The sequence below is a fragment of the Tripterygium wilfordii genome, chromosome 11 (genome assembly GCF_013401445.1).
Source record: "Tripterygium wilfordii isolate XIE 37 chromosome 11, ASM1340144v1, whole genome shotgun sequence".
NCBI lineage: Eukaryota > Viridiplantae > Streptophyta > Magnoliopsida > Celastrales > Celastraceae > Tripterygium > Tripterygium wilfordii.
The window spans coordinates 11,745,842-11,755,644 of NC_052242.1; the positions used below are offsets into that span (position 1 = coordinate 11,745,842).

At 35.3% G+C, this 9,803-nt stretch overlaps 1 protein-coding gene across 2 annotated transcripts; it reads left to right on the forward strand.

Moving 5' to 3' along the window:
* On the forward strand, positions 1-5,507 carry LOC120009922 (WD repeat-containing protein ATCSA-1). Of its 2 annotated transcripts, none has more exons than XM_038860657.1 (9): positions 1-342; positions 968-1,228; positions 1,335-1,494; positions 2,434-2,594; positions 3,133-3,355; positions 4,191-4,345; positions 4,434-4,523; positions 4,972-5,040; positions 5,187-5,507. In XM_038860657.1, the coding sequence occupies exons 1-9, from the start codon at positions 193-195 to the stop codon at positions 5,226-5,228; spliced, it is 1,311 nt and encodes a 436-aa protein (XP_038716585.1). In that variant the 5' UTR covers positions 1-192; the 3' UTR covers positions 5,229-5,507. The 2 variants fall into 2 exon arrangements, with proteins under 2 accessions (XP_038716585.1, XP_038716584.1); XM_038860656.1 differs by having other exon boundaries at positions 2-342; positions 2,416-2,594.
* The last annotated feature ends 4,296 nt before the right edge of the window (positions 5,508-9,803 follow it).

Here is a 9,803-nt window from a genome sequence, read left to right on the forward strand (position 1 = left end):
GTTCGTTATGTGGACCTGCAGAAGCAGTAGCCCCGGACCAATGGCGGTGGATAGAGCGTTTGAAGAGAACGCCCATTCGAACCTAGACGAGCAAAAGCTGTGCTGATTCCGTTGAACAATAGTGGGAGAGAGAGAAAGAGGGCGGCAGTGATCGAGAACGAAGCCTATTCTTAGACTGAAGATGCACCAGGAATGTGGAGGGAGATCGGGGACAGAGAAACCGGTAGAATCCTGCCGAATTCGTTCACTAATCGGGTCAAATCGAGTCGTATCCGCACTCTTCAGCTCTCTAACAACAAAGACATCGTCTCTGCTCACAGAGGCGCCATCAATTCGCTTCAGGTTCTTTCAATCATAAACAATAATGTTTGCCTTGGCTTAGTTTTCATTCAAAAAAGTTTTTGTGCTATTAAGTCTTCACTTCTATGCATGGAATTTGTTGCTCAGGCTATCTTGTTCCTTTATTCCCTTTGATTCACTTGCTTGTCGATTTGTTCATATTAATATCCGCTTAATTGATGATCTGGTTTTGCTTTTGTGATTTGTAAATTTGAACTCAGGAAGGGCAGTTCTATAACTGCCTACTTATTAAATTTTGTATTTCCTGCTCACTTCGTTTACCTCGTAATTGGTGCATTAATGGTGTTGGGCAAGCAAAGGAAGTTTGCCATAATTATTATTTAAAGTTCTAGTGTATATGAGGAAATAGATATAGCATCTAACCGCTACCAAACAAGTTTGAATCTCTATTATGAACTACACATTTTGTTCCCTTTGTATGTCGTTAGCTTAATTTTGATGTGTGTTAAAGTTCAATCCTTTTCCTAATAATGTGGGTACAACCGTACAAGGTTCCTTACATTTGATCTCCCTAGATCCTGCATTGCCTTTTGTTGCTTATCGAGAAAAAATGGAAGTGTCTTTTGTTAGCCAACTACAGAGTCCTACTATCTGACCATGAAATCAGGTTGATTTGACAGAGGAGCGATATTTGTTATCTGGTTCGTCAGATGCATCAGCTGCTGTTTATGACGTTCAAAGGGCTACAGATTATGAAGGAGGTGGCGTTATTGCCAAGCACCGTTGTCTATTTGCTGTTGACAAGAAACATGAACACGGACATAAATATGCTATATCCTCAGCCATATGGTATCCTATAGATACGGGGCTATTCATTACAAGCTCATATGACCATTATATAAAAGTATGGGATACAAATTCCACGCAGGTATTGATGCTCATCTCTCTCATCAAGCTAAATATGGTCTTCCATGCATGCTTTTGATCATGTATATGGATTTGCATTCTGCAATTTTCTTTAATTGATATTACAGGTGGTAGTGAATTTCAAAATGCCGGGAAAGGTTCATAGAGCTGCCATGTCTTCATTGGCAACATCTCACATGCTAATAGCTGCTGGAACTGAAGATGTTCAAGTTCGTCTTTGTGATATTGGTTCTGGTGCATTCGCTCACACATTATCTGGTCATCGTGGTATGCTGATAATTTTGGGAAAATATATTTACTGACATTGTATTTTTATATGATCATCGGTTACTTTGGGCCATTGGATGTTAAACTGTCACCGTATCAGGGATGCCATCGCATGCTAACTTCACTGTAGAAATTTTATTGAATTATAATTAGGAATGTAGAGCCTGCTTATCTTAGAGGGCCGTCATGTAGCAACTTGTCTAACTGGTTGTTTAATCACCACAATAGCCCAGCATGTAAAACTGAAAGACCCAAGGGTTCATATCAGGATTGTTCATTACATTTTTTAGCAACAAAAGAAGTTTTGTGATTATGGGGTTGCAGCCAAAAGACTATTCATTGTTTTTATCAGAATATTAATATTTTGCACCATATAGATGTTTCACTGATAACTATATTGAAATTTTGCACAAGTCCTGCACACTTTTGCTTTTATTTGTATTTTCCTCTTTCCTTTTATGAACTACTCATATTGCAAATTTTTTATTATTAACTATGCTGGATCTCATTTGGATTGCATCATGATACACTTAATGAGTTAATGGTGGTCCTTATGTTTCATGTGCTAGGAGATTTATTGTCCTGTTATTTAAGCTTCTAAAAACTACATACACTACTTGAAGTCAAGATATATAGCTTGATTAAGCCCTTTCTCAGTCCGAAGAACTACCTTTGTGTTATAGCATCAAGTTCATATATTTGTTAAAAAAATTTCTTGGTGTTTGTATATGACACCTGGACTGTGGTCGACACATGGCCTAATTCATTTTTGTGTGGGTTCAGTTCTACACGTGGATGTCCAATGCATGATCTTGAAGCTACATATTTGCTTTAACCTTCAAATCTCATTTTTATGTACTTATTATTTGTGGCATAGAAGACATTACTTGTAAGAGTACTATTTTATTCCTTTAATTGTAGATGGTGTTATGACATTAGAATGGTCTACTTCCAGCGAGTGGGTTCTGGTAACTGGTGGATGTGATGGCGCAATACGTTTTTGGGATATCAGACGTGCTGGATGCTTTCTTGTTCTAGATCAGTCCCAGACCCAGCTTGGGAGACGCCTGCCTATTCGAACATGCTCTACGATGAACACGGTTACTCTTTTACCCTCTTTTAGCCTGTCTTTGTTTTTTGCAACAAAATGCAATATTTAGTTGGCTAATTCTTCTTATATTACTAACTCAAACCAGTTGATCGACTCTCTCTTAATAAGTAGTAAATTTGTTAAAATTAAAAGGTTATTTTCTTCTGTTTTATTGAAATTTTAATGCTGTTGATGGATCTATCTATAGACGCTTATCTGTGCGCTACATGTTCCTAAACTGCTAGTGCACCCCAATTTCTTGGCAATTGAAGGTTATGATGTTCTGACTAATAAAGATAATGCCAGATGTTTTTCTGTTCAACGTGAATATTATGTTAGGCACTTGTAATTTACATCCAAATGTATAATTCACATATTATGGGCAACATAATTGGTGACGGCCAAAATGGTGGGTATAAAGGTTGTGATGCTTGCGGAGTTCTGGTTGTTAGTTGTCTCCTGTGCTCCAGAACTTCTTGCTTACCTCTGAATCTCTTACCATCTGTGGATAACCTTTTTCATTCATCCTTACATGTTTATTCTCTCAGGATTCTGAATCAAGAAATTTGTCTCCTAAGTCACGCACACCACAAAGGAGATCCATTCGTAAGAGTGAAAAACAATCTCTTCTTGATAGAACCTCTGCCAAAGGACTTGTCAGGCAGAGATTACATCCTGGGATGTTGTCTAGTCAAGATCATGCAACAGCTCATTACGGTGCAATCACGGGCTTAAAAATAACTGAAGATGGCATGTATCTTCTGAGTGCAGGTTGAGTTGGTGCTTCCCTAAAATTTATAGTCGTTCGTTCTTATATGAGACATTATTATTATTATTTTTCAGTAATGTATGTGAAATATGAATGTGTACTGACCTTGGAATGGCACAAGCATTATCTGATATGTAATGGCATATGAGTAAAGCATGTGTGTGGTGTAAGTCACATCCATTAATTAGACTGTATGAGTTCTTATTGTTACATATGTGAAATATGAAGCTGATACGTGTAGTGGCATTGAACTAGCTTCAGGATTATGTGATGAAAAATGGCACATGAGTACATTATTTGCATAGTTCTACAGTTGATCAGAGGTCTCATATCTCCTTTCTTTCTTTTTTGAATTAATTGACTGGATATTCATCAGGTTATTGATGGCCAAATAGATTTGTTGAATGCTGTGCTGTTAGCAGAGTGCATAATTATGCTCTTGTTGTAAGGATGGGACATGGGAGCTTTACTAGTGCGCTATGAGTTCAATAAAAGGCAATGGAAATCTTATTATCAAAATGTCATTTTTCTTAATTTCTTTATTATTTTTTCCAACCATTGTAATGCTCCCAAAGAAATCATGAAATTAAGGTCGCCCTTATATGCCTTGAAGATTTCTAAAGCGTTCCTTGATGAACAATTATCCCTTTTGTTTACTCGGTATGCTATTTTTTAACTACTGTGCATCATCTATTGCCTTGTTCTTCTTTTTCCTAATTACCTGTATCACTGCTAATCGTTTCTGTATCTATTTTATGCCATCAAAGCTGGTTATGATGAAGGTGATTTTTATTTCTTCCAATTGCAACCCAACCAATATCTAATTGTGGATTTCAGGATCTGATTCAAGAATACGTTTGTGGGACATTGAATCTGGTTGCAACACACTTGTGAATTTTGAGACAATGCGCCTCCAGACCAGCAAAGCTATTCAGCTGGCCACAAGCCGGGATTCAGCTCTTGCTTTTGTTCCGTGCATGACAGCTGTGAAAGTAAGCATTACTTCTTTGATTGACATACGTGCATATCGATTATAATTCAGTAATATTGAAACCTTAACTTTTTTTCTGAATGCTTCAGGCATTCGATTTCTGGTCAGGTAAGACATACCTGACACTTTGTGCCCACTATGAATACGTCAACTGTTGCTGGTTTAGTTCGCAAGATCAGGTTTCACCCGTATCCTCTGCATTTTCTTTATGCAAGATGTTGAACTGCTCAGATCATACATATGGTTTTAAAACCCTCACCCACAGATATTATAAAATTAGATTATGTCATCATTGTGTGTATAACTCGAAGACGTTGACATGTTACTTCTGCACAGCATGATATATGCATGCCTTTGGCTAGGGTCTCGGGCCTCCTGTAAAGAACAGCATGAAAAATATTAAATAGCTTACTTTCGTATCTCTCTTTCTCTCTCAATTAAATAGGCTTACTGCGTAAGTTCCCATGTTACATGGGATTGTTACTTGATTAACTTTCTAATTCTCACTGAATATAAAAGAATTTTTTTATTTTTATTTACCAGATAGAAGTGTAGAAATGACGATCTAAGTTAACTTTACACTGCATGTTTAGATCGATGATTTGCCAAACTTGTCCATCCTTGCAGGAGTTGTATACTGGTGGCAATGATAGGCAAATTATTGTATGGTCTCCATCGAGATTGATGCCCAATGAGGTGGGAGTGTGGGACCCTTCAGAATTCTGGAAGTTTAAATCGTTTTATTTATGTATATTTTTACAATCATGCGCAAGTATAGAAAGTTTTCTGAAAACCGTATAGTTGGGTGGCTGGTTTTAAAATAATTTGGTATAAACATGCAGAATGGAGGGGATTCTCAGGATCAGGATAATTGGAGCGACTGATGTTTGCTGCATCATCCGGTGAAAGGGCCTGATCGACTTTTGCTCCAGCATCTAACATGCAGATGAAGGGCCATCTCTAATATCTCTGTTTATGTGTACAATTATCTCTGGACTCTAATGTAAATTCTGTTGCATGTGAATACTCATTTTCAAGGGCTCTATTTGTTGTAATGGAAGCATTGTTTTGTTTTAACGGAAGTGCATGGCTCTATCTCTTGGACAACATTTTTGAATTTCATTTTAATGAATATATAAATGGTTGATGTTTACTTGGTTGAACTTATTGACTTTTCTATAGATCAGTTTCTGTTTGCTTTTTGAGAATGAGAGTCGAGAGCAATTGATAGAGTCTTGCAGCAGTTGACACCCAACTCAAAAGTCCATTAACATGAAAGGTACGATTGCTCTAATAAATATTTTTGTAGCACTCTAGCTTCCAATGCAATGCCTGGATTTATCTTCCACTAATTTGATCATGGATTTTATTTTTTCCTGTGAACTTATTTAAACACTAGTGTAACAACTTAAAATGAATAAACTATGTATTTTCAAAAAATTATGGACGGTATTAGCCCTTCTGATGCATTTTTATAATTTTAATAGCAAACATATCTCCTACAAATGTGATGTATGTTAATATTTATGTGTCGAAGATTATACAGTAACCGGGTTATCATAGTTGATAGCTAGCTAGGTCCCTAACAATTGGCATAAGATATCGTCTTGCTAGGCAATTTTTTCGGATTCTAGCGGGACAGGGATTAATCTGTTGGTAAGGCCTAGAAGCCCTTGCCCAAATGCCCTAGCTTGGTGGCGTGGTGTTTTGTCATGAGCCAATGTAAAAAGGCCTAACTGGATGTTTACCATCAACTCTAGAACTTCTGGTGTAGCAGTTGAAATAGGTTCTTACGATGCGAGGTGTCTGAGTCGTGGAATGGGTGACTAATGGGATTTTGGTTGAATGGGTTCTATTTGGTGGCAAGGTGCAGATCCCCTGCTAATTAGAGGCCCTTGTTCCAGCAAAAGCACCTCCGATATAGTGGATTGTTGTGGGCGTCAGCTTGGACGCGTGGTGATTTTTCATGTGTCTAGGGGTGGCAAAGTCCGGATGACCGAATTTGTTCGATCCGGATTAAATCAAGTTTGGACATAAGTTATATGTCCGAAATCCAGATCCACACACAATATTTTTGTCCGGTTTAAAAATTGATATGGATCCAAACACAAAAATCTTGTGTGGAACCTACCCCACTCATATTAGATTATTATCCGGTCTACGTGTCCATATTTAAATCAATCTGGATTTGGTCAATTAAGGGGTTTGGTCAATTAAGTACGTCTAAAATTCAATTCGGATTAGGGTCCGGACATTGTAAATATTTCGTAAACATGTGACGTTGTCCGATTCGGACCCTTTTTTTTGGGCCACTCCTACATGTGTACAAGGGGTATAAGGATAATAGACTAACGTGACGTATTATCCTAACGTGACGTTGTGTTAATGAACAATTCAACATCCTTTTCTTTTATAGGCCAATGTATATAATACCATCGACTTTTTCTAACAAGTCCCTTGGTTTTGCCGTAAGAGCACACAATAAGCCGGGTTTAGGTGGAATAAAACCATATTAAATCTTTTGGTCCTAAAGTTATCTATTACATCTAACAACTGGAACGATCTATATCTAAAACATTTTTTTGCCCTTTCTAAAAGTTGTGGGACACATGTTTGGGATAGAGTAATGCTACTTGATATTAGAATTGGCCTTCAGGGCAGTGTTATTAAAGTCGGACCGTGTCGGCTGGTCAAGTTGTCTACTTGTCAGCTATTAAGTTTATATTAAGAATGGAAGCTACTAGTAGTGGTGTGAATGTTTTTTTTTTTCCTCCAAAGTTGAAATATCTGTATGTACACTGGTCTTTTAGATGATATACACCAATGGTTGATGACTTGATATATATATATACATATTTGTACTACTACTCAAAAAGTAAAGAATTTTAAAATAGAGAAAGTAAAAGAATTTAGAGTTCATACATTAAGTCATGTGGCATCAAATAAAAAATTAAAAAGTTAGAAGTAGTTCTATTATATTAAATTAACTAAGAGAGTTTACTTAATAATATTAAAAAGAAAAGATCAATTGTAATTTAATAGACCTAAATCTATTCTAAGAAAAATGTTAAAAGGAATTTAATTATAAATTTGTTATTTAAATATAGTTAGCATTTAAAAAAAATTAAAAGGAAATCATGAGAGTTATATTACTCTAAATAGAACACTATGTATCTATAAGGCTAAAATATTAAATATGTCCTTACACTATCACATTTTTCTCTATTATGTCCTTAAACTATTTTTTTTCTTCATTCTATCCTTAAACTATTATTTTCCACATGGTTTCTCTCCCCAGTCAACTTTCCGGTGTTGACTCCGACGAAAATGCTGACGTGTCATCTGAACTCCGACGAGTTTTTTTTAATATTTTATAATCACATGGATGCCACGTCAGCATTTTCGCCGGAGTCAACACCGGAATGCTGACTCAGGATAGAAACCATGTGGAAAACAATAGTTTGAGGATAGAATGAAGAAAAAAAATAGTTTAAGGACATAATCGAGAAAACTGCTATAGTCTAAGCACATATATAATATTTTAGCCGTATCTATAATGATGCTCTATTACATTTAGTAAAAACGAAATAATAAAAAATAAAAAATTTGTAAAATATTTCTCAGCGATATTTCAAAATAATAATAATAATCAATTAGAAATGTAATGATAGTATTTTAATTATAATTCAATTCAAACTCTAATCATTACTAATAATAAAAGAAAAAAAACTCTATTATTGTAAATATAATTCTATATTTATGAACTATTTAACTAAATAAATAATTTGTTCATAATTTTTTAAGTTATTATAAAAATTTACTCATGATTATACAAACATGAAAACGTAATATAAAAAAAAAAGGTATTGATTAATTAATCCAATAAGCAATAGAGTATATTAGTAGTATAGTTGGAGAGAGAACAAATATATTAAGTAATTTTTACTCGGTGTTGTTTTATTCTATTCATGAAAAGGGCAAATTGTTTTAATTTTCTTTACTCATTAATCAAACAACTACATATATCAAGGTGCCGCATAGAATAGAATTAAAGATGGCCCATAGGATTGGAGGATTCGTGGAAACGTGGTTCTCCTTCCTACGTTATCAATATGATCGCGACTCAGGGATAGAGACCTTGATCCTGTTTGTACAGTGCTGCAAACGCACTACCAAACACATACCTTATTTAATCACTCCATAAAAGACTGGTTTACTTTTCTTTTCTTTTTTGATAAGACATTAATATTATTTCCATGTACATTATTAAACTTACACTCACACCTCTACCCATTGTTATGAAGATAGTCCCACTGTAACACTGTTCGGTTGGGCCTCCACCAACCTAGTGATTTATATGAACAAGGTCAGCCATTAACATGTAACAAAGTTGAATTTGTAGGGTGGGGTGCATATGTTTCACATGATGCACATGAAATTATGTGCGTACAATTCAAAATGAATTCGTGAGCTGCACATGTCTCACATGATGCGCGTAAAATTCTATGAATACAATTCAACAGTTGACCGGGATAACTAAGATATCAAATGTTGGGATCCCAATCATTACTCTTAGCAGAAATACCAACCATGTGCTCAGTCACTAGTTTTCACAATTTAATAACAAAAAATCTATGTCAACAATTCTAGTTTAACTGTTAGAATACCAACACTAAGATTAGATTGAGCTAAATTTAACGTTTTATTTATCCTTCCATTCGTCTCCTTATCCCTTATCCATCACGTTTGATCAAAAGCGTCCCAAAAATCTATTATATTCTCCAATCCAATCCGCTTCTTCTACATATCTCCATGTAGCTAATGATTTCGAACAAGTGCTTACATCAAAATCAAACAAGCCCATATATATATATATTTTTTTATTTTTTATGTTTTTGTGAATTTACTTGGCAATTGTAAATTATAGATAGATTTACACACCCACACCCAAAAAGAAATGACTACCAAAAAAAATTCCTCTTGTAAACTGACAACCTAATGACTAATTTTTTAACATGCAAATGACCCTACTTTTGTGTAGTCAACTCAATTGAAGACTACCACTAGGTTTTAGTTTATATTAAAGTTTGAAAATTGAAATACCCCAGAGTTACTGGTGCTGTCATGTGATCATAGACCCTTGAACGTATTAGCCGGTTTTGGTTATATAATCAACAGTAATGGTTCCAAACAATTGGTATCATAATTATCTCGACTGTTGAGTTATACACATAAAATTTTAGATTCATCCTGTGAGAAATATGGAGTTTACGAATTCACTTCGATTGTGTGTGTCCAACTCAGCTGCTACAATAACTAAAATAACAACTGCCAAGATCTTTATTGTTTTCGCATAATCAAGGCTTGTTCTTGTTCTTGCTTGAGTTCTTGGGTTTCTTAACCATAAAAATCAAAAGACCATTATACCCTTGTTTGGATATATATGACAAAAGTCCATC